This window comes from Schistocerca gregaria, chromosome 9, assembly GCF_023897955.1.
Source record: "Schistocerca gregaria isolate iqSchGreg1 chromosome 9, iqSchGreg1.2, whole genome shotgun sequence".
NCBI classification, from domain to species: Eukaryota; Metazoa; Arthropoda; class Insecta; order Orthoptera; family Acrididae; genus Schistocerca; species Schistocerca gregaria.
Window position 1 is genome coordinate 192,041,195 of NC_064928.1, and position 25,641 is coordinate 192,066,835.

Below are 25,641 nucleotides of genomic sequence, written 5' to 3' on the forward strand. Positions count from 1 at the left end.
TGAATAGGATTGGGGAGAAGAGAAGTTCGTGGCACAACTTGACTAGAAGGGATCGGTTGGTAGGACATGTTTGGAGGCATCAAGGAATCACCAGTTTAGTATTGGAGGGCAGCGTGGAGGGTAAAAATCGTAGAGGGAGACCAAGAGATGAATACACCAAGCAGATTCAGAAGGATGTAGGTTGCAGTAGGTACTGGGAGATGAAGAAGCTTGCACAGGATAGAGTAGCATGGAGAGCTGCATCAAACCAGTCTCAGGACTGAAGAAAACAACAACATTTGCTGCAGTTTTTTGCCTACTGGCTATCGGCATCGGTACGCAGTGCCATCCTCAGGAGGTCCTCTGGCATGTAATCATTACTCTCGCTTCCCAAGTAGGCGCGAATATTTGACACATCTACTTGGGAACCGAGCATGAGGAATGTGTCTTAGGGTTGGCACGAGGACAGTGTTGCGTACGGATACCGATAGGGTCTGAGCACTATGGGACTTAACTTCTGAGGTCATCAGTCCCCTAGAACTTAGAACTACTTAAACGTAACTAACCTAAGGACATCACACACATCCATGCCCGAGGCAGGATTCGAACCTGCGACCGTAGCGGTCGCGCGGTTCCAGACTGTAGCGCCTAGAACCGCTCGGCCACCCCTGCCGGCTGCCGATAGGCGGTAGGCAAAATACACTCACTTTCCAAACATTAATCCTGGCTTGCGGGCTCTGCTGTTATGGTTAAACGGAAGTGGCATGTTAATTTTAAGGGGTGGTGAGATGCCCTACCTGTCGCCACCCTGCAGTAGTCCAGAAATTGCTTCATTACTCCCTTCGAAACAGATGAATGAATTAGCTAACTGCCAGACGCAGCAGTAACTACGTAAGACAATGTATAACATATTTAAAGCAAACATGATTTGCATCCTTATAGTGGCGCTATTATTTTATACGACTGGCGCGAAATTTGAATAGACTTCATGTTTCAGATGTAGACTCAAGACTAATAACTTTCGTTTATAAGACAATTTTTTTAAGATAATTTTATTGTCGTTATGCCATTACAGCAACAGACAAATTTTTGCACAATAGACAAATTTTTGTACAGCACAATCGTTACATTAATAAACAGAATAATAAAGCATTATTGACTTACAACTCAATGTCCCAGTCAAAGAATTCTTTTAATTCATAAAAGGGGTTGGTAACAAGCCACTTATTTAATGTTTTCCTAAATTCACACTCTGGAAGATCTTGTACTGTCTGCGGAAGCTTATTAAATAGTTTATGTCCCACTAGCTCATAGCTATTGACTGTCTTTGCTTGTCTGCAGTATGATGTATATATGGACTTGTTTTTCCTTGTGTTGTGACCATGGATATTATTTCTTGGTGTTGCAATGTTTTTCTGTCAGTGGTTATCATGTTATCATTGAGACAATTATAAACACACTTAAACATAAGCTCACTTAAGATTGAGTCCAATAATCGTGAAAGAACAGCTGTAGCTATTCATAACTGAATGGAACGCAATGGAATTCAAATAAATTCTAGTCTTTACGGAACGTGTCACAGGTTTAGACTCTTCCGTTAAGAGCATCTGGTGGTAGAACTGACTAAAATCTAACACCGTAAAATAACGTGTCCTGGCAAACCATGTGAAACAGTTGTGCAAGACAGGTAAAGGAGCAGTGTGAAAGAGTATTGACAAGAGCACGATAATCTACGACTGACCTACAGTCCATACCATTCCCCTTGAATACAACAAAGAAGTATAAAGCGAGACGGATGATCTGATGATACCATCAATAAGTAAGTTCTCAATAATCTTGTGTAACTCTTTCATTTTTGGATGGGACTAACGACATGGTGCTTGATGAATGGGTATACCATTGGTCAATACAGAATTTAGTAGCACCCTCCAAATGATCGATCATTACATTCATAAATTCAGTGAGAATCCTTACAATTTGACTTCTTTCAAAGGAGCAACATCAAATTCTACAGAATTACCTTCAATGTTATATTATGATTAAGTAGCGTACAAATGTTGTAAGGCTGAATTTTAGCACAGAATTTCTTGTCACAATAATCAAGAACCATGGTAGTCTTCACAATAGAATCAAAACCTTGCATAACACACATGGACAAACATCTTGCAATTGCATAATTCTATGGTCATGAAAAACCCAGAAGGCTTACACTATTGCATTGCCGACCAATGGGAATGTTTTCTCGTTCACCACTGACTAACTTGTGGCTTTAGAGAGAATTTGCGTCTGTCCCAGTACTTACAGTACAGTACCACTCATAATCCATAATGAAAATACTGCTCTCCAAGTCCAATAAGGTGCATGTGGGTTCGTGGTTAATGGCTGAAGAAATATCACTAAATCCTGGGTTATAATATGCGTAACCACAATGGAACAAAGGCTTTTATCGACAGTAGGTTCACGAGCTGGTGAACTGCACACTAGCCTGGCTCAGTCTCTTCGATGATTTGGTGTGAGTACTGTCAGATAGTACACTCATTGTATTGGAAGTGAAGAAACTGATTTGATTCGCCATGGTGTTCCGATGAGCAATTTGCGACAATAGCCCCCTCAGACAGAACCCTGCTTGCCTAGCTGAGCCTTATACAACTGAAGTGTTGCAGGTTTCTCAGAGGTTGCCTGCTACCTCAACAGCTATGTACATCACCAGCGTCCAATGCACCTTGAGCTTGAGGGCTTTTTGCAAAGGTTTCTACCATCCTCGCCGTCTAGGTGGTTAAGCCAAAATCCGTGTTCCCTATGAGACACAACATTACAGTGCCGTACCACACAGTGGTCACTGAAAAGTGCCCAGAACTTAACTGTTACGGAGTACTGGCGGTGCTCATCAATCCCCAGCTCAGGAAGCTCCGGTTCACCAAGCCTGTACCCAATTACTAAAGACAGCTCCCTGAGATAGTCATCTTTCAGCAAGACCAGGGAGACACAGGCCAGTTATTGCATGCCACAGATGCAACAAACAATACCCCCAGCCCATGATGAGGCGCTAATAAGACCAAGAACAGTTTGACAGTGTGTTGACTAATGGAGAGAGTGTTACTTCCAGGTCTTTCAAGGAGTTGTGTGGATGGAATGAAAACCACCTTGGAGAATTTGTCTGAACGACCTTCAGTGGTGTTGTTGTCGGTCCTATGTGCTGGCCTCTTGCCCGTACCTCGAGCTTTTGGCATGTGTCTTTTTTAAATAAATATGTCTTTATTGTCTATAATATATCATCACATGTCACAGTTATCATTATCTACTTCACACGAAATAAAAATATACACATCACCATAAATCTTTCTTTCTCTCCTATGCATAGTTACTGACTTGTCTGCTCATATTATTCCATATACGTTCTTCCAAAATGAACCCGTTGTCTGTGATATGACATATGTCTTTCATGCTGTACTACATCTGTCTGCAAGTGCTTCTATGCTTCTAAGCCTCAAAAATCTACGTGGTTATCTCTCTAGTCATCCAAAAACCACCTGCAAAAAGTGAAATTACAAGAACAGAAAAATCTAAATGTCCATATGTTAGCAGGCCTCTGCAATACTAATGCGATGAACACATTATTGACCATACTTCCCTGTATAGATGAGCTTGAAAGCAATTACTATTGAAGTTGCTAGTGTGCCAAATGAAAAAGAAGTAATCAGAGGTCGCAATTTATTTAAAGGATGTCATTTTGATTTTGGAGGCAGTACTTTGATAACTGTAGCGATTTTTGCAGAAATTTATGCTGATTTTGGAGGTTTAGAAGGATTCTCAGGCATAGATATTACAGCCTGGAAGACACACATCACCATAGAAACTCTTAAGTTGTTCAAACATAATGGTCGGCAGGATGGTGGAGAAAACATTGTCCTCCCTGTCCTTTCAGCAGCCCTGCAGAAGGAAGCTGAAGCCTCTCGGGGTATTGGCCTGCAAGACACACATCACCATAGAAACTCTTAAGTTGTTCAAACATAATGGTCGGCAGCATGGTGGAGAAAACATTGTCCTCCCTGTCCTTTCAGCAGCCCTGCAGAAGGAAGCTGAAGCCTCTCGGGGTATTGGCCTGGAACACCTTCAGCTTCTGTAGTACAGAGGGCGGTCCTGTGCGCTGGACCTATGCAGGATCACGTGGTAAACCAATATCGTCTTGACAGTGTGCTGGCTGGTGGGGAACGTGTTGACCTCCACATCCTTCCAGCACCTATGTGGTAGGAATGAAAACGGCCTTGTGATATTTGTCAGTAGTTCTGTTGAGGCTGGTCCGATGTGCTGGGCACTCACAGAGACCTGCCAGAGATGTGATTATCTTGACTGTGTGTAGACTGATGCAGAGTGCATTGTTCTTCAGATCCACAAAATGTCCGTGTAGTAGGAAGCAGTAGCGCCTCATGGTAGTGGTCAGGAAGACCTTCACTTCAGCAGTGTGAAGGATATTCTTATATGCTGTTTTCATGCAGGGGCACGCAGGAGACCTTGATTGGCTTAACCGGCTGATGGCTGACGGTAAGTATGCATTCCTCCAGATCTTCCCGGCAGCTGTGTGGCAGGATGCGGAAGCGCCTCAGAACATTTGAAAGGAAGACCTTGAGCTGCAGGCGGGCATACTGGGAACCCACACAGTTGCGTGCACCTACCCCAAATGGTATATAGCTACACACGTGCTCCTTGCCGCCATGGTTCTCCAAGAAGCGTGAAGGGTCGAACTTCTGTGGGTCCTGGAAGAACTCCGGCAGGCGATGGGTGATGCAGGGCATGAAAGCCAATGTGGTGCCCTTGGGGACCAGAACCCCCAGCCTCGAGAGCCAGAGGTCCTTTGTGGCGTCCCGAAACATCATTGGAACGGCTGGGAACAATCGCAGCGTCTCCTGTGGGTCACACCAGAAGAGAGTGCAAATGAGATCTCAAGTTCACACAGTGTTCGCACACCACTTAGAGATTCAAAGAAACTCGTTATATGTAAAACAATACTTTAATTGTAGATATGTTAAATGTGTAGTCATCCGCCAGGTTATGTCTTTGAAGTGCTGACGATGTTTCAAGAGCACTACTGCCCAATATCTGCAGGTTCCCGCTGTTGTCGATTACTGGACAGAAAATACTATAGTAGGCAGCTCAGAAGAATGCTTTTGAGGGATGAGGTGCGGGAAGGGGCAACAATCGTAGCCATCACTCCCTTTCGCCATGCAGCTGACCATGGTCTGCGTTGTTAAACCAAACTCTGCCCAAACAGACCATGAAGGCCCAACGGGACCGACCGGCCGCCATGTCATCCTCAGTCCATGGACGTCACTGGACACAGATATGGAGGGGCATGTGGTCACCACACCACCATATATCAGTTTACGAGACCGGAGCCGCTACTTCTCAATCAAATAGCTCCTCAGTTCGCCTCACAAGGGTTGAGTGCACCCCGCATGCTAACAGCACTTGGCAGACCAGATCCATCGGACCCATCCAAGTGCTAGCCCAGCCCGACAGGCTTAACTTCGGTGATATGACGGGATCCGGTGTTACCAGTGCGGCAAGGCCATTGGCGGTCTGCGTTGTTGGCTGTATAAAATATATTGTCTTCCTAATAGACTACTATGCGATAATATTCTGTGTCGTTGTTACCTGGTATAGTCCCCAATTTTCTGTTGTTTTTCATTCACAGCTCCAGAGCCTAAGGAGAAAATTGTCGTGCATCATGAAATCAGACATCAAGCCCCACTAATAAACTTGGAAAAGTTGTAGAAACACTGTCACTGACGAAGGAAATGTGTATCATACCAAAAAAAGCATTTTAGGAATTCCACACAAAATAACAATATTAACGAACATTGTATCCATGTAAATAAAAATCAACTGGCGCATGTACAGGGTTACCATTATTGAAGTATATGAAATAAAATCGTCATAACTTCTGAACGGTTTGCGTTAGGAGGTTCATACTGCTCGGTTGGCCACGGGGCATGATGGGTATTAATTAGTACACACATGGATGGTTTGGTGTAGCGATGAAGTCCACTTTCATTTGTATGGGTCCGTCAATAAACAAAATGGCCGCATCTGGGGAACTGAGAACCCGCATTTCGCTATTGAGAAGTCTCTGGACCCTCAACAGTTGACTGTATGGTGCACAGTGTCCAATCACGGAATAATCGGTGTGATATTCCTTGATGGCACGGTGACTATCGAACGGTACGTGAAGGTTTTGGGAGATTATTTCATCCCCATTATCCAAAGGACCCTTATTTCGACAAGGTGGGGTTCATGCAAGACGGAGATCGACCCCATCGAAGCAGGAGAGCGTTTGATGTCCTGGAGGAGCACTTTGGGGACTGCACTTTGGTTCTGGGTTGCCCAGAGGCCACTGCCATTGGCCTCGATTGGCCGCTATATTCTCCGGATCTGAACATATGCAATTCCTTTTTGGGGGACAATATTAAAGACAAGGTGTACAGCAATAACACCAAAACCATTGCTGAGCTGAAAACAACCATTCACGAGGTCATCGACAGCACCGATGTTCCGACACGTGCTGAATTTTGCTATTCGTCTACGCCACATCATCATCAACGATGGCAGTCATATCGAGCATGTCATAACCCAAATCCGAATATCTGTAGTGACATTTACATGTTGAATAAAGAGTGTGCACGCTGTAGTTTGTAACTAATTTACTTTTTTTTCATTTGTTGAATAATTGTCATCCTGAATGAAAGATCATCACTTGCGAAAGGCTCTACCGTTTTGGCTGACTATTTTTTTTTTCCAAAAGTGTCAGGGCAAGGTGTATATGTAAGAAAATTTTTGGAAAATACATCAGAAAAATCGGAAATCTGGATAGTACTTGTGTATGAAAATCTCAATGAAACAAATGTAACGGTCGGTTTGAGAGATCTGCTGTCACGTGTTATCGTAAAAAAAAAAAAAAAAACAATGTGATGTTCTGGCTGGCAGTTCTGAAATTCAGTTTGACAGTTCTGCTGTCGCTTGTTTTCATAAAAACAAAAAATTCCGCATTGAATATTGATATTTTGCGAAATAGAATACGACTGAAAGCGATGTTTTAAAATGTCATCGGCGGTGATTATATCTTTGGCGTATTGCAAAGATTGAATTGATGTCAGTTCGTGGTAATTTAGTGTGTCGCACACATTCGGTTGGATTGAGTTATTGGTTTATTTCTTCGGAACCAGTGAGGTGTTGAAATATTGGTCGACATACGAGGTTTGTCCGGAAAATACGTATAAAAGTTGAATAATGGCTTTATGTTACAAGCTGCAGTCACCGCCAGGTGGGACTACTGCTGTAATCAATCCCATCAACGCTCAGTTCGAGTCAGAGCACTCTGGTGAAGCTGGGAGTGCGCGGAAGCTTGTTGACAGTTACCCTTTTTCACCTGCCGTCGGCATGGAGCTCTCTCTGATTGAGCAACAGCGCGTCAACATCAAGTTTCTTTCAAAGCTAGGCAAGAATGGCCGTGAGATTTTTGAGTGTTTGAAACAAGTTTACGGAGACAATTCTCTGAAGGAACCAACCGTGAACAAGTGGTTAAAAGGTTCCAGGATGGCCGAGAAGAAGTGAACGATGACCCTCGCCCAGTACGGCCGTCGACGTCGAGTTCCGATGAAAATGTTGAACGAATTCGGGCTTGTGTTCTTAAAGACCGTAGATTGGCACTCAGAATGATTGCTGACGGGCTGTCAATCCCCAAAACAATCGTTTACAAAATCCTTTCACAAAAACTTGAAATGAAGATTTTGTGTGCGAAAATCGTACCGAAGCTATCTACGCCAGAACAGAAAGCAAAGAGAGTTGAGTGCTGTGAGGATTGGCTGGAAGCAGAGGAACGAGGGGACTTTCTCAACCGAGTCATCACTGGAGACGAGTCCTGGTTTTACGAATTCGATGTGGAGCTCAATGTCTCAAAGCAAGGAATGGAAACTAGCAGGAGAACCGAGAACAAAATAGTCGCGAAAATCAAGGTCCAATGTGAAGACAATGTTGATTGTTTTCTTTGATTCTAGAGACATTGTTCACAAGGAATTGGTCCCTCCCGGCCAGACAGTGAACGGAAATTTTTACGTTGAAGTTTTGACACGACTCATAGCTTGTGTGGCCCGAGTTCGACCGGAGTTGGCAAAAGGGGGCAGGTGGATCCTTCATCACGACAATGCGCCCGCTCACACGTCGTTCGTTGTGCGCGACTTTTTGGCCCGAAGCTCAATCACCGTGACAGACCACCCGCCTTATTGACCCGATTTAGCCCCGTGTGACTTCTTCATGTTCTCGAAATGCAAAATGGTGCTTCGGGGGCGGTACTTGGGAGATGTGGAATCAATCAAAGCGGAAACGACAAGGTGACTGAACAACATCACAACTGAAGACTTTCAGCAATGCTGTCAACAGTGGAAACGGAGTTGGCAGAAGTGTATCGCGACTCAGGGCAACAATTTGAAGGAGACCATATTGTAATACCTGAATAAATGTAAAATAAAGTTATTATTCAACTTTTATACGTATTTTCCGGACAAACCTCGTACGTGCGACGCGAGCCAGCTGCATGATCGTCGAGTGAATGAGACTGAGGAAGAACGTAAACAGCATTTGGAGGCAAATCAAATAAGAATTTTTCAAGAGCGTTACATTATGACTCCGGAACGATAACAACAAAGAAGGTCAAAGACAAGGGAGAAAAGCAGATGGACAGAAAAGGGGGAGGAAATGGGTATAAAGAAGGAGAAGAAGGAGGGATGAGGAGATGGAGAGAGAGAGAGAGGGTTGTGAGATTTACAGGAAGTGGGGTGGGGAGGGAAGGGGGCGAGGTCGATTGGCAGAATTAGGGACGATAAGGAGGAGATAGAGAAAGGGAGGGGGGAAGAAGGAGGGGTTTGTGAGATAGTGGAGAATTAGATTAGGATGCATATCCAATTTCCATGCATATTAAGCAATTACGAAGCATTGCCTGGTTCGCTAATACAACATGTAAATGAATAAGATGACTGATACCATTTCTGAAGTGGAAATATGCTGAAAATGTGTGATGATTTAGTGAATTTGCGTCGCTCGAAGCTGATCTAGTCTTCCAGAGTTACAGTGTTAACATAATTGCCTACATGAGAATGTTTTCAGAATAACGCTTATTATTCTGCGTTAGATTGCGTGACAGTGCACACCCGACTCGCTACCACATTGCTGCTGCATATATTCTTCTCAACAGTGGTTACTAATCGTCATTATCAAACTGATATTGTGAACAGAATTCACGTGTTCAAGCGAATATAGTCGCCAGAAATGTAATGGACAGAGCTGTAACGATCCATACAGATCGTAAACGATTTTCAATTTTTTTCCTTTGTATACAATTTTTTAAGGTTTATACTCATGGTGTAAGAGACGGTCTGTAGCTAGTTACAACCATAGACAGCGGTTATAGCTGAAAGTATTACTTTTCGGTTATACTAGTTTTCTCAAAGCCAGTTTAACAAGACTATTACAAGCGCTCAGAATAAACCGTTTCTGAAATAACCGATTTTCGTTTCTTTATTCCTGTTAGTTTCTGAAATAAACTTAGAATTCGAACAAAGATTGAAAAATTTTGACTGCCTTTGTTTCAAGACTTATAGAGTCAAAATAAATTAACGAACGCTTTATCCATCGATCGTTCACTGCCTTTCTCGAAAAGTGATAAGTGTGTGTGTGTGTGTGTGTGTGTGTGTTGTGAATTAAACCGGGGACCTAGAAACGAGAGAGAGGCTTCGTCCCACTGTACCCGTCGGTGGTTCAAAAACCCCACAACGGGCCACAGCAGTGCAACCACCCTGCCGCAGCCCCACACCGAACCCAGGTTTATTGTGTGGTTCGGCCACCAGTGGACCCCCGGGAACGCGTCACACCAGACGAGTGTAACCCCAAATGTTTGCGTCATAGAGTAATTATGGTGTACACGTATGTGGAGACAGTGTTTGCTCAGCAAGCCCCGACATAGTGTAACTGAGGCGAAATAAGGGGAATCAGCTCGGATTCGCTTAAGCAGATGGAAAACCGCCTAAAAACCTTCCACAGGCTGGCCGGTACACCGGCCCTCGACACTAATCCGCCGGGCGGATTCGTGACGGGGACCCGGCGCTCCTTCCTGCTCAGGAAGCAGCTCGTTAGACCGCGCAACTAGGCGGGCGGGCTAAGTGCTGAAGTGGTTAACTACCGCAAAAAAATATTCTCCTATCGATTCTAATTTTTTTAAACTCTGCTGAAAAATCATGTCGGAATTGGGGCTCATACCACTATATAGACATAAAATGTAGTCAGAGCTAAAGGGCGAAAAGTGAGGTTGAAGAGCTGTATTTCTCACGTTAATTTGTCCGTTTTCAAGGGCTACATCCAGATACAGGCATATTGTGGAGACGCAGGTAGCATATCAGTAACTTTCAATTTTTATTGTAAACTATGAATGGATTTTTAAGTTTTATATTTTCTCTTTATACAGGGTGAAAAGTATTTAAACCAACGAACTCTGGGAGGTTGTAGGCGTCATCAAAACAAATATTTTCCCTAATGTCAGTTTTTCCTATGAGGAGTATTTAAACCAGCAAAATTCCTCTACTGAATCGTAAACAAAGGTTACACTGTCGGATCATGTTCTGTCTGACACATGCATAAACCCCAGGAGTATCCTGCTACTATCCGGGCAACCAGATCCTCTTCTAATGCAACAGGAGTTGCGTAAACAACTTTCCCCACACAAAAAAGTCCAGAGGGGTCATATCTGGGGATCGAGCAGGCCATGGTACAGGACCACCTCTGCCAATCCACGTTTCTGGGAACCGTCGGTCCAGGAATCGACGCACACGACGACTGAAATGTGCCGGCGCCCCGTCATCTTGGAACCACATGCGTTGTCTTGTAGGGAGCGCGACGTCTTCCAGCAATTCTGTCAATGCTCTACAGAGAAAATTTTGATAGTGCCTGCCATTTAATGGTCTAGGTAGCAGATACGGCCCAATTAAAAAGTCCCCAACAACACCGACCCACACATTAACGAAGAACAGCACTTGATGAGCGCTAGTAACTATGACATGTTGGTTATCCCCACTCCAAACATGCGAATTGTGCATGTTGAAGACTCCATCACGCCCGAACGTTGCTTCATCGGTGAACAATACAGAGGATGGAAATGTAGGATGCATTTCACACTGTTCCAGGTGCCACTGCGAAAACTGTGCTCAGGGTGGATAATCAACTGGTTCCAGGTTGTGGACACGCTGTAAGTGAAATGGACGTAACAATTGCTCTCGAAGGACTGTTCTTACATTCGTCTGATTCGTCCCCATGTTACGTGCAATTGCAAGAGTGCCGATTGAAGGATCCCGCTCCACATGCTGCAAGACAGCTTCCTCAAATTGCAGCGCTGTTACTGTGCGACGGCATCGCTGTCCAGGTAATCTGCTAAATGACCCGGTCTCACGCAGACTTTGGTGCACAATAGCAAAGATCGTATGATGCGGGATACGGCGATTAGGATATTGTTGTTGATAAACCCGCTGTGCAGCTCGTCCGTTGTGGTGCGCTACGTAGTACGCACCAACCGTATCAGTGTACTCACTCCAGGTGTATCGCTCCATTAGTAAACACAGACAATGCACTGCTACACTGGTGGACAGCAGTTGCCTACAACTGAAGAACGTAATACGCCCTCTAACAACTGAAGATCGTTATACGGGCTCTAACAACTGAAGAGCGTAGTACGGCCTCCACCGGTTTAAATAATCCAACACAGGAAAAAATTACATTAGGAAAAAATATTTGTTTTGATGTCCCCTACAGCCTTGCAGAGTTTGTCGCTTTAAATACTTTTCACCCTGTAGTTCGTCGCAAGTCTGTGCGGGTCCACCAGTTTTTACTTTTAAAGTGGTGGTGGTGGTGGTAAGTTTCTATGCGACCAAACGGCTGAGGTCCTCAGTCGCTAGGCTTACACACTACTGAATCTAACTTAAGGACAGCACACACAACCATGCCCGAGGGTGGACTCGAACCTCCGACGGGGGGAGCCGCATGAACCATAGCACTTCTAAAACAAATGGAGAATTATACTTCACTGCTACCTCAGTTCGTAAAATACTTCCAGACTAGGGATGCCGCCATTCTGCAATACCAATGATGTCCGGCGGCGACATTGAGAAACTGCCATATTGGCCAGCTCTTGCACACTACAGGTGCTCTCTTATCATCTACGAGACCACGTCACATAGTAACCGATCATTATTGACTCAGAAATGTTGTACATGTTCTTAAGCCACAAGTTGTTGCTCGTTTTTGTTGAATAGCACTGATCGCTTCTCCTATTTTCTATAATAACGCAATATTTCAGGGCAACGCAAATTTCACTTATAAAAATTACTCGTTCTTTATAAGAGGTTTATTTAAAAACGAAAAATTTTCGTGCTTCTGCTATGGCTAATTGATATTTCGTTTTTTAGCCTGTTATTAGTAAAAAAAAAAAACACTTGCTATAACCAAGACCAAACAAATATCATTTATTCAGGACTAAAATACCGATACAGTTTTAACCGGTCGGGGTTTTTCCTATTCCTAGTTGTAACCTTTGCTGACCCATGGAACGTGCCGGCCGATGTGGCCGTGCGGTTCTAGGCGCTTCAGTCTGGAACCGCGTGACCGCTACGGTCGCAGGTTCGAATCCTGCCTCGGGCATGGATGTGTGTTGTCCTTAGGTTAGTTAGGTTTAAGTAGTTGTAAGTTCTAGGGGACTGATGACCTCAGATGTTAAGTCCCATAGTGCTCAGAGCCAGCCATGGAACGTGTAACGAGCTCCTTCTAAAAGTGTCTTTCGTGGTTCGAATGTAATGATGTATATTGAAGAAATAATGATAAGCTATTAAAACTAAAAACTGCAATAATTTTATGTTAATGTTGTAAGTAACACTAATCGCCCAGTCTACATAAATTAAAAGAATGGATGAAAGTGAATGAGGGATGTCTCACATCTTGCAATTAGCCAGTGTCACATTCCGTTCCTGCTACGAAGTAGTCCCCTGGGGCAAAAAGGAATAACATACCACACCAGAAGAGTGATTTGTCGGTGTACCACGTAGATATCTCTCTCTCTCTCTCTCTCTCTCTCTCTCTCTCTCTCTCTGTGTGTGTGTGTGTGTGTGTGTGTGTGTGTGTATGTCTGTCTGTGTCCAGTGGTCACTTAGGCGAAATACAGGCGTTAAGCGCTAAGCATGCATGACACAAATCGCTAATAACAAGGCAAACTTCCCGTCAGATATTTTGGAAAATGGCCCAGTGGATAGCCCTTCAAAATCTGAAAATACATCAAGCATGAAAACAGGAAGAAGATGGACTGAACTGTGGAACAAGAAGGAAAATAGAAACAGAAGATGGTTGAAGTTCAAGATGTGCAACATCTAGCAACTTACAGGAACAGAGACTTCGTGGCTGTGTGGTTACAGTGTTCCCTTCAAAATCGACAGATCCGGGTTCAGATATCCCTCGCGGCGAATGTTTCGAATACAAAATTTGAACTTTTCATCTGACCATTTACGTATCTGTTCTTCTTTTATAGTAGTGGCGGTTTTCATACTGTAAATTGGTTATACAATACAAGTCATGTAGTAAGAATGTATTACCGTCCAAGTAAATGTGATGAATAGTGAGAGCAGGCGAGATGCAGCATTATCCTCTCACAAAAATGAATACAACAAATAAACGGATTTTAACTACACTACTGGCCATTAAAATTGCTGCACCAAGAAGAAATGCAGATGATAAACGAGTATTCATTGGACAAATATATTATACTAGAACTGACATGTCATTACAGTTTCACGCAATTTGGATGCATAGATCCTGAGAAATCAGTACCCAGAACAACCACCTCTGGCCATAATAACGGCCTTGATACGCCTGGGCATTGAGTCAAACAGAGCTTGGATGGCATGAACAGGTACAGCTGCCTTGCAGTTTCAACACGATACCACAGTTCATCAAGAGTAGTGACTCGCATATTGTGACGAGCCAGTTGCTCAGCCACCATTGACCAGACGTTTTCAATTGGTGAGAGATCTGGAGAATGTGCTGGCCAGAGCAGCAGTCGAACATTTTCTGTATCCAGGAAAGCCCGTACAGGACCTGCAACACGCGGTCGTGCATTATGCTGTTGAAATGTAAGGTTTAACAGCGATCGAATGAAGGGTAGAGCCACGGGTCGTAACACATCTGAAATGTAACGTCCACTCTTCAAAATGCCGTCAATGCAAACAAGAGGTCACCGAGACGTATAACCAATGGCACCGCATATCATCACACCGGATGATATGCCAGTATGACGATGATGAATACACACTTCCAATGTGCATTAACCGCGACGTCGCCACACACGGATGCGACCATTATGATGCTGTAAACAAAACCTGGATTCATGCGAAAAAATGATTTTTTGCAATTCGTGCAGCCAGGTTCGTCCTTGAGTACACCATCGCAGGCGCTTCTGTCTGTGCTGCAGCGTCAAGGCTAACCGCAGTCATGGTCTCCGAGCTGAAAGATTACTTGTTGACAATCGTTTTGTTGCGCCTACCTGTGACTCACAAGGGAAACTCCCCATTGCATCCCTCCCCCCTCCCCCCCCCAATGTACTGCTAAAGTGGCTCAGTGGATAGCCTCTAAAAAACGGATCACAGATCAAGTGTAAAAGCAGGAAGAAGGTGTACTGAACAGTAAAAAAAAAAAAAAAAAAAAAAAGAAAGAAAAATAGTGAATGGTCCAAGTTCAAGGGTTGTACAACATGGGTAAATTGTAAGAATCATGGCGTTGTGTTTGTATGGTCCTGGTGTTGGACTGTAGGATAGGAGATCCAGAATCAAATCTCCCCTGTGCCTTTTTTTTTCCTCAATAAAATTATGGGCTATCAGGCCAGTCATTGATGTGCCTGTTCTCCTTCTGTCAGTCTTGGCAATTGTCATACTATACATTGGTTGTAGAATATGACTCACTTGGTAAGAATATACTACCACCACAAGTAAATAAGATGAGTAATAAGAGAAAAATGAGATGCTGCATACATCTCTCCAAAAATGAGAACAGAAATAAACGGTTGTGAACTACGTTATCATGAAGGAATTTAAGAGTCAAAACTTCCAATAGAGAATGAAAGACTCATAACGTGTGGCACTTGTGTTGAACAAATAGGAAGTATGTACATCTGGAGAAGGCTTCCTTACACTATGCTGTTGCAAATGAACGGACATTACATCGGTCCACAGATACAAATTTGAATACAACGAACAGACACGTCAAAGACAGGAAGGACAGGTCATAACTTTTTTAAAAAAGGGAAAAAAATGTTGGGCACCAGGGAGATCTGAACACGGATATCTTCCTTTGTAGCCGAAAACCATGACAAAGAACCATCACACTGGCTTTTCAGATTCGCTCGAAGCTGCACATCTTCAGCTTGGACCGTTCACTGTTCCGATTTTTCTTCTTTTCTCTCAGTTCCTGTCTTCATGCTTGACCTGTGCTCAGTTTCTGACAGGTTCTCCACTATGCCATTTGACCTCTAAATCTGAGGGGGGGGGGGGGGGGGAGAGGGGAGGTTTCCCTTCTCAGCATCTCCGCTATGTGGTGAGTAGCAAACTGTCCTTTTCATAATATTATCATTATTCCATACTGGATTTTCCATAACACTGTGGGTTTGTACGTTCTAATAAACGAAGGAAAAGTGGAGTGTCAATAGAACATTATTATAAACTTCAGAAAGTTCTTTTAAATGTCAGGAACATGGTGCCCCATACAGCAGTTTAACACACGCTTCAGCAAAAACAAAAAAAAGTGGAATGACCAGGGCTCAAACTCAGGACGCTTGAAACGACAGAGTAACTCTCCACCGACTTCCCCCAATGGTGCTCCATGCGACAGACAGTGCTTTTCCTGCTTTCCGCAGCGTAGGTCAAGTGCACTTTTTGCTGTTCTCGTGGGCGAGAGCACATAGCACAAATTATATCGAACTTTTGGCTAATACCCTGTAGATATATCTGGAGGTTTGGGTGTGAGGGCAGCATGACAGAACCAATGCAGGGATTGCAGAGCGCTTTGGACTGTCCATTACAGCTGGATAAACAAGATATAAGGGAGACAGGTGCGACTGCCAACGTATGCTCCTAATACTTCTCCGTGACGCAAAGCAAAATCATGTTCTTACGTAACTGGAAGTCGGGTGGCTTGCGGAGTATGAATGCAGATGTAGAACTGTCCTTTACGCAAGCAAATATTGAATATTCAAGGTCAATTAAGCCGCTTGTCCAACTAGTTTGAAGATTTCTTTCCATATTAATACAGGTTGGGAGCCAGTCATAACTCAGTAGAAACTACGAACTAAAGTGATGGAATTCTAGCTTCTAAGCAATGCTCTGTATTTGCAAGGGGAGTTGGAAGATGGGGATAATATAAGTGTGGAGTGCAGTGTTGTACTGGACGGTTGTGGTATGTAAGTTCCCAGTCCGACCTCTAGGGTACTAAAGGAAGTAGAAGTTTTGTTGATTGAGTCTAATATGGGGATGGTGTAATTTTTGTGGTTAACTGTTAGTTCAGAAAAGCATTCTGAAGTGCTCCAATTATCGCACCTTCATTTGGTTTATCAGCCCGCATCTCCTGGTCGTGCGGTAGCGTTCTCGCTTCCCATGCCCGGGTTCCCGGGTTCGATTCCCGGTGGGTTCAGGGATTTTCTCTGCCTCGTGATGGCTGGGTGTTGTGTGATGTCCTTAGGTTAGTTAGGTTTAAGTAGTTCTAAGTTCTAGGGGACTGATGACCATAGATGTTAAGTCGCATAGTGCTCAGAGCCATTTTTTGATTTATCAGGGGCAGTTGCAGTGGACTTGTTGAGCTGGGGTCCTCAGAGGGAAAATTCGGGGGGGGGGGGGGGGGGGATGAATGTTTTGTCGTCCACGGTATGAAGGAAATTTACTGTGCTACACTCGCGCTATGCTTCAGATCACTAAGAGTGACAAAGTAAACAAAATTTTGGAAGACATGCGCCCTGAGGACAGTTCTCTGGTGATTCATGAAATATATAGCAGCAAGTCCAGTGAATCTGTCGACGGGAAGAAACAGGCATGGTTCTTCTTGCAGGGCAATTATTTTCGATGTAAACACTTGGGGCACATGGCTCTAACCGCACAATAACCCTGGGTTCGGAGGAGGGCGGCGGTGGGGTGGGTGGACTGCTGTGGCCTGTTGTGGGTTTGTGAACCACTGAGGACTGCGGCGGGGACGAAGCCTCTCTGTCGTTTCTAGGTCCCCAGTTCCATACAACACAATACAATACAAAGCACAGTTTCTAGCGATCCTCTTGCAATCCAATGTTTTGGGAAGGAACTTATGCTTCAAACGGACTTGTTTAATGCCAGTGTTTGCAGCAGTTCTGTTTCAGGAGCAAGATAGGCAATGTCGGACTCCTGCTTATGCCTCCAATTCTTTGTCAGTTCCTGAAATGATACGTTCAGTTTATGAATTGGAGGCTCTCACCTTCCATTTTGGGTTAGAAAAGTTTCGCGTCTACCTCGAGCAGAAATACACTCCTGGAAATTGAAATAAGAACACCGTGAATTCATTGTCCCAGGAAGGGGAAACTTTATTGACACATTCCTGGGGTCAGATACATCACATGATCACACTGACAGAACCACAGACACATAGACACAGGCAACAGAGCGTGCACAATGTCGGCACTAGTACAGTGTATATCCACCTTTCGCAGCAGTGCAGGCTGCTATTCTCCCATGGAGACGATCGTAGAGATGCTGGATGTAGTCCTGTGGAACGGTTTGCCATGCCTTTTCCACCTGGCGCCTCAGTTGGACCAGCGTTCGTGCTGGACGTGCAGACCGCGTGAGACGACACTTCATCCAGTCCCAAACATGCTCAATGGGGGACAGATCCGGAGATCTTGCTGGCCAGGGTAGTTGACTTACACCTTCTAGAGCACGTTGGGTGGCACGGGATCCATGCGGGCGTGCATTGTTCTGTTGGAACAGCAAGTTCCCTTGCCGGTCTAGGAATGGTAGAACGATGGGTTCGATGACGGTTTGGATGTACCGTGCACTATTCAGTGTCCCCTCGACGATCACCAGAGGTGTACGGCCAGTGTAGGAGATCGCTCCCCACACCATGATGCCGGGTGTTGGCCCTGTGTGCCTCGGTCGTATGCAGTCCTGATTGTGGCGCTCACCTGCACGGCGCCAAACACGCATACGACCATCATTGGCACCAAGGCAGAAGAGACTCTCATCGCTGAAGACGACACGTCTCCATTCGTCCCTCCATTCACGCCTGTCGCGACACCACTGGAGGCGGGCTGCACGATGTTGGGGCGTGAGCGGAAGACGGCCTAACGGTGTGCGGGACCGTAGCCCAGCTTCATGGAGACGGTTGCGAATGGTCCTCGCCGATACCCCAGGAGCAACAGTGTCCCTAATTTGCTGGGAAGTGGCGGTGCGGTCCCCTACGGCACTGCGTAGGATCCTACGGTCTTGGCGTGCATCCGTGCGTCGCTGCGGTCCGGTCCCATGTCGACGGGCACGTGCACCTTCCGCCGACCACTGGCGACAACATCGATGTACTGTGGAGACCTCACGCCCCACGTGTTGAGCAATTCGGCGCTACGTCCACCCGGCCTCCCGTATGCCCACTATATGCCCTCGCTCAAAGTCCGTCAACTGCACATACGGTTCACGTCCACGCTGTCGCGGCATGCTACCAGTGTTAAAGACTGCGATGGAGCTCCGTATGCCACGGCAAACTGGCTGACACTGACGGCGGCGGTGCACAAATGCTGTGCAGCTAGCGCCATTCGACGGCCAACACCGCGGTTCCTGGCGTGTCCGCTGTGCCGTGCGTGTGGTCATTGCTTGTACAGCCCTCTCGCAGTGTCCGGAGCAAGTATGGTGGGTCTGACACACCGGTGTCAATGTGTTCTTTTTTCCATTTCCAGGAGTGTACTTATTGTTGGAGAACGACAATCAAGCCCTGAGCTGGGTTTTTGCGAGACTCTGAGAAACTGGGAAGATGGCCGGTTGGCAATGTGCATGTCTGCATTTAAATTTTTGGGGTGGCACATAAAAGGCTGTGATAACCAAGTGTCGGACGCCGTAAGTCATATGTTCGAGATCGAGTAAACATGTAATGATCTGCAGGGAGTGGACAAACATGTTCTATCGAAGGTCAGAAACTTAGCTAAGATTCCCTCCTTATTCGAAAATTTGCAGGAGAAACAGGATGAAGATGAAGAGTTGGGGAGCATTAAGAAGAGGCAGTTGATGGAACATAATGCAGTGAGTGATTACCAACTGACTGGAGGATTCTTGTGATTTTATGTCCATCATGTCGGAAGGCTGCAGATTTGTTTACCCAAGCAGCTTGAGCTGACAGTCTATCGGCACTTAAAAAAAAAAAAAAAAAAAAAAAAAAAAAAAAAAAAAAAAAAAAAAAAAAAAAAAAAAAAGAAAAAAGTGTGTGAATTCCTAAGGGACCAAACTGCTGAGGTCATCGGTCCTCCTTCCCTAGACTTACACACTACTCAAACTAACTTATGCTAAGAACGATACACACACCCCATGCCCAAGGGAGGACTCGAACCTGCGGCAGGAGGGGCCGCGCAATCCGGGACATGGCGCCTGAAACCGGGAGGCCACTGCTCGCGGCTTAGTACTTCCAGCAACCATTGTACACGGGCAATTTAGGGGCCTACAAAAGATTCAAAAAATTAAGGAACATGTAACGTGTTCGGCATTGAACTCCGACATGAGAAAAATGGTAGCTCAATGTGCGGCACGCAAGTTTGCGAAGCCTAAAATGGCTCTAAGCTCTATGGGACTTAACATCTGAGGTTATCAGTCCCCTAGACTTAGAACTACTTACACCTAACTAAGCTAAGGACATCACACACAGCCATACCCGAGGCAGGATTCGAACCTGCGGCCGTAGCAGCAGCGCGATTCAGGACTGAAGCGTCTAGAACCGCTTGGCCACAGCGGCCGGGTGCGAAGCCTAAGACAAATGTCTGTTGAAGACTGTTAAGTTCTAGCAGGGCACAGAAACCCATGGTCAAATTTTTTGCCGTTTATTTGGGGCTGTCTATACGGACGAGGAGTGGGAATAGATACAACTTTGCCATGATAGAAGCCTTTAGCCATTTACTGTGGTTATTCAATAGCAGAGGCATCAACACTGGTATCACTACTCAATGCCTGGAAGGTATTTCTTCCTGCTTTGGTCCGCTGAAACTGATCGGTAACGCCCCTACATCTACATCTAGGGAGATGTACGAATTTTGTTTGGGAAATGCAGTACCGCACATCACTACCGTTCCAAATTATCCGCAACCTTCATTTGTGGGAAGCGTAAAATGCCACTTAAAATTGTAATTAATTATTTTCCATGGCAAATCACGAGCAAATTGGGACAGATCCCCTGGGGTGGCTCAATTTTGCCTTCAACTCGGTAATACATGAGGCTCATAAATCTACTCCAGCTGGCATACCAGCTAAAGTAACTCATAGGGAATTTGTGGAACATTATGACTTGTTGTCTGACAAAACGGATCAAGAGAAGATTGACAGTAATTGTTGAGGAAACTGAAAAATATTTTACTTGTAGACCGAACAGTCACTGGGAGGTACAACCAGGAAAGGCGCTCTTCCTTCGATGAAGGTTAGGGATATGGGTGTTGTTGTTGTTGTTGTTAATTTCTGTGCACACAGTTAAGCTGTAGAATAAATTTCGGAAAAATTATTGGCGCATTTCTTGGAGCCGCATGAAATACTGGAGGCCATTACGCAAGTCACTTTTCAGATACAAAGCATGCCCTAGGGGAAAGTAATAAAATGAACCTGATTATAGACAAAAATGTGTTACATTGCTTATTGAACGCCCCTTGTATCCTTGTGCTGACCCGAAAACAAGAATATTATCATCTTTTGCACAGATTTACTCAAAGCTTTCTTATGTGAATATATTATTGGGCACTGCAGCTACAGCAAGTATTTATTTAACCATTGTGTAAAGTAGATAACTAGATATCTCTTAGAGCCCTCTTCTAATGTCTAAATTTATTACTCTCGTTTCCCAGTTCACTGATTTCGTAAAGGCATTTGTAACGAAAACATTTCTGTTGAACTATTTTACACAGGGTGGTTGTAAAATCAGAATCTATTTCTAACAGTGAATATTTCCAAAAGTATACAACTTATCATGATTCTATTTGCATTCAGTACACTATTATGGTGAACCATTTAGTTATTAAGTTACATTTCAATGTGAGCAACCGCATTTTCCGCACAGAGCATGAATCTTTTAGGAAAAGAATCCACGGCCTTTCTTAGCATCTGAACTGGGACATATGACTACACTTCACGAATATTTTGTTCAATACTGGTGCAATGAAGATAAAAAGAAACTGGTACACCTGCTAATATCGTGTAGGGCCCCCGCGAGCACGCAGAATTGCTGCAAAACGACGTGGCATGGACTCGACTAATGGCTGAAGTAGTGCTGGAGAGAATTGGCACCATGAGTTATGCAATGCTGCCCATAAATCCGTAAGAGAACGGGGAGGGGTGGAGATCTCTTCTGAAGAGCACGTTGCAAGACATCACACATATGCTCAATAATGTTCCTTTCTGGGGAGTTTGGTGGCCATCGGACGTGCTTAAAATCAGAAGAATGTTTCTGGAGCCACTCTGTAGCAATTCTGGGCGTATGTGATGGCTCATTCTCCTGCTGGAATTGCCCAAGTCCGTCGGAATGCGCAATGGACATAAGTGGATGCAGGTGACCAGACAGGATGCTTAAGCACGAGTCACCCGTCAGAGTCGTATCCAGACGTATCAGGGGTCCCATACCACTCCAACTGCACACGCCCCACGCCAATACAGAGCCTCCGTCAGCTTCAACAGTCCCTTATTGACATGCAGGATCCATGGATTCATGAGGTTGGCTCCATATCCGTAGGCTGGTACGACCAGGTAACATGTTTCCAGTCATCAACAGTCCAACGTCGGTGTTGACGCGCCCAGGCGAGGAGTAAAGCTTTGTGCAGTCATCAAGGGTACACGAGTGGGCTTCCGGCTCCGAAAGCCCATATCGATGATGTTTCGTTGATTGGTTCACACACTGACACTGTTGCTGGCGCAGCATTGAAATCTGCAACAATTTGCGTAAGGGCTCCACTTCTGTCACGTTGAACGATTATCTTCAGTGGTTGTTTGTCCCGTTCTTGCAGGACCTTTTTCCGGCCACAGGGGTGTCGGAGATTTGATGTTTTACCGGATTCGTGATATTCCCGGTACACTCGTGAAATGGTCGTACAGGAAAATATCCACTTCATCGCTGCCTCGGAGATGCTGTGTCCCATTGCTCGTAGGCCGACTGTAGAACCACATTCAGACTCACTTCAACCTTGATAAGCTGCCATTGTAGCAGCAGTAACCGGTCTAACAACTGCGCCGGACACTTGTTCTCTTATATAGGCGTTGCCGACCGCAGCGCCGTATTCTGCCCCTTTACATGTCTCTGTATTTGAATACGCATGCCTATACCAGTTTCTTTGGCGCTTCAGTAGAGTATCCTTTGCTTTTAATTTGTACAATTGCACAGCCCAAAAGGAAGAAGTCGAATGGTATTAGATCAGGACTGTGTGCAGGCCAATTTTTTCGGACCCCGGTGGCCAATACGTCTGCCGGGGAAACTGTCATCAAGCTATTCTCTCAAAGGAATTTCGTAGTGGGGCGTAGATCCATCTTGCATCAACAGCAGTTCCTTTCCGTTTTCCCATTCTTGAATGACAGGCCATACGTTCGAAGCATCTCCAAGCATCGAGCACCATTCGTGGTGTCACGTAGAACATTTTTTTAACAGCTACGTATGAATCCAAATTTGACGAATAATGACAAATGTAGCGGATCACGAAATCTCCAACGTGAAGTACCACAGTATATTGTCGTTCAGTTTGGGATAATCAACTTCCCAATCTTGCAAAATTTCATTCCCCTGTCGCAGCCTCATTGCGCAGTTGTTGCACGTAATGTGGCTTCCAAGGTGGAAAAACTAGTCCACTTTTTAAAACGATCAATGCTGTGTCACATGAGAATGCCGTTTTCTTAGCAGGTTGTCTTGTTGACTTTGAAGAGCCCTGTTCAGAGATGTGCAGAACAACATTCAAGTCGTCTTCCGACTTGTATGTTGAGAGTCTCCCATACCGACTTGCATTTTCTGCACTACCAATTGTGCGTTGCATTGCTACCTCGCTCTTGCCTCAACCATCTCTAAACTTGCACCACTGACCACCAAAATTCGTACCTGACGGCAGTCAAATCGCTGATGGAAATTTGTCAGGTCCAGGAGGAAACCATACTAACGCGATTCCCCCGCCACCAAGTTAAGGCCAGAAGGCTGAGCTGTCCACCAGCTCATATCAAACGGTCATCAATGTGGCCAGAGACTTCGTTACTTTGTCGTTTGCATGAAGGATTTCAGGGCGTCGTGATAGGGGCCAAGTGAAGCGGTGGCTGAGAAAATTCAGCACTGGAAGCGACTCTTGAAACACTGCTTTGTTTGCCATGCTGCCTGGTCTTGGTCATGCCTGAGTGCTGAAGCTGTGCTACATCATACATGGATTGTACCAAGTGTGTACACCCCCACGTGGGATGGAGTCTGCTGGACTGTGAACAAGTGTGGTGCTTAACAGTAATCGGCCCTCTGTGTGCTGCGTCACAACTAATGGAAGGCGGCTGCTGGGTGGTTGGTTCCATATTACTGAGGTGTGTTTCACTGATGGTATCCTGGAATTTCATCGACGTAACTGGATCATTTCGAATCTGGTGAGTCTTCATTTTTTACATCTGAGCCAGTGGTTTCGATCCACAGGAGACCCATTCTATTGTAATATCCCTAGGCGCACTTCGGCAAACTAAAATAAGAGTAACACTGTTAGAGCTTATCAATGTGGTTTATAAGGGGTGTTTCGTCTGATGAGGCCAACTTGTGTTTGGTTATTTCTCGAGAAAATTATTAGTTTTTAGACCATGTATCAAGTCTTGTATTCGGTATTACATGGACTTCCCTTGTGTACAGGAACTGGTATATATATATACAGGGTGTTACAAAAAGGTACCGCCAAACTTTCAGGAAACATTCCTCACACACAAAGAAAGAAAATATGTTATGTGGACATGTGTCCGGAAACACTTACTTTCCATGTTAGAGCTCATTTTATTACTTCCCTTCAAATCACATTAATCATGGAATGGAAACACACAGCAACAGAACGTACCAGCGTGACTTCAAACACTTTATTACAGGAAATGTTCAAAATGTCCTCCGTTAGCGAGGATACATGCATCCACCCTCCGTCGCATGGAATTCCTGATGCGCTGATGCAGCCCTGGAGAATGGCGTATTGTATCACAGCCGTCCACAATACGAGCACGAAGAGTCTACATTTGGTACCGGGGTTGCGTAGACAAGAGCTTTCAAATGCCCCTACAAATGAAAGTCAAGATGGTTGAGGTCAGGAGAGCGTGGAGGCCATGGAATTGGTCCGCCTCTACCAATCCGTCGGCCACCGAATTTCATACTGAAATGTGCAGGAGCTCCATCGTGCATGAACCACATGTTGTGTCGTACTTGTAAAGGCACATGTCCTAGCAGCTCAGGTAGAGTATCCCATATGAAATCATGATAACGTGCTCTATTGAGCGTAGGTGGAAGAAACTAAAATGAGCTCGAACATGGAAATTAAGCGATTCCGGACACATGTCCACATAACATCTTTTCTTTGAAACTTCCTGGCAGATTAAAATTGTATGCCCGACCGAGACTCGAACTCGGGACCTTTGCCTTTCGTGGGCAAGTGCTCTACCATCTGAGCTACCGAAGCATGACTGACGGCCGGTACTCACAGCTTTACTTTTGCCAGTATCCGTCTCCTACCTTCCTTTCTTTCAGGAGTGCTAGTTCTGCAAGGTTCGCAGGAGAACTTCTGTAAAGCTCTGAGTACGGGCTGTGAGTCGTGCTTCGGTAGCTCACATGGTAGAGCACTTGCCCGCGAAAGGCAAAGGTCCCGAGTTCGAGTCTCGGTGGGGCACAAAGTTTTAATCTGCCAGGAAGTTTCATATCAGCGCACACTCCGCCGCAGAGTGAAAATCTCATTCTGGAAACATATTTTCTTTATTTGTGTGTGAGGAATGTTTCCTGAAAGTTTGGCCGTACCTTTTCGTAACACCCTGTCATATAATGGCTTCCACGCCCCCTGGTGTGCCAAATGTTGATTAGCCTGTAATTATTTTTGATACAGTTTTCCTGTTCCGTGGGTGTGTATTTCTTTGACGAAATTACATTTATGGCTCCTGTGTAACGCTGACTTCTTTACTGTGTCGTAACGTACCCAATTAGCACAAGGAGCCTTCGTAATCTGTAAACTACACGCACACCTATACCCAGCCACCCTTAACTGATGGGTTTAATCAGCGAAACAGTGAAACAGATTGGAAATCTGTCATTACTTTTAATCATTGAAATTTTGATTATATCTCTTAATTCTGTTGATGAAGGGTGTTACCTTTCTGT

At 44.9% G+C, this 25,641-nt stretch overlaps 1 protein-coding gene across 2 annotated transcripts in view; it reads right to left on the reverse strand.

The window, feature by feature from the left end:
* Positions 1–295: 295 nt before the first annotated feature.
* Positions 296–25,641, reverse strand: part of LOC126291982 (cytochrome P450 4C1-like) — a 167,196-nt gene continuing 141,850 nt past the window's right edge. For both annotated transcript variants that reach the window (XM_049985739.1, XM_049985738.1), the window contains one exon: positions 296–4,883. In XM_049985739.1, coding sequence (XP_049841696.1) covers positions 4,455–4,883 — 429 coding nt within the window. In that variant the 3' untranslated portion in view covers positions 296–4,454. The remainder of the gene's footprint in view (positions 4,884–25,641) is intronic.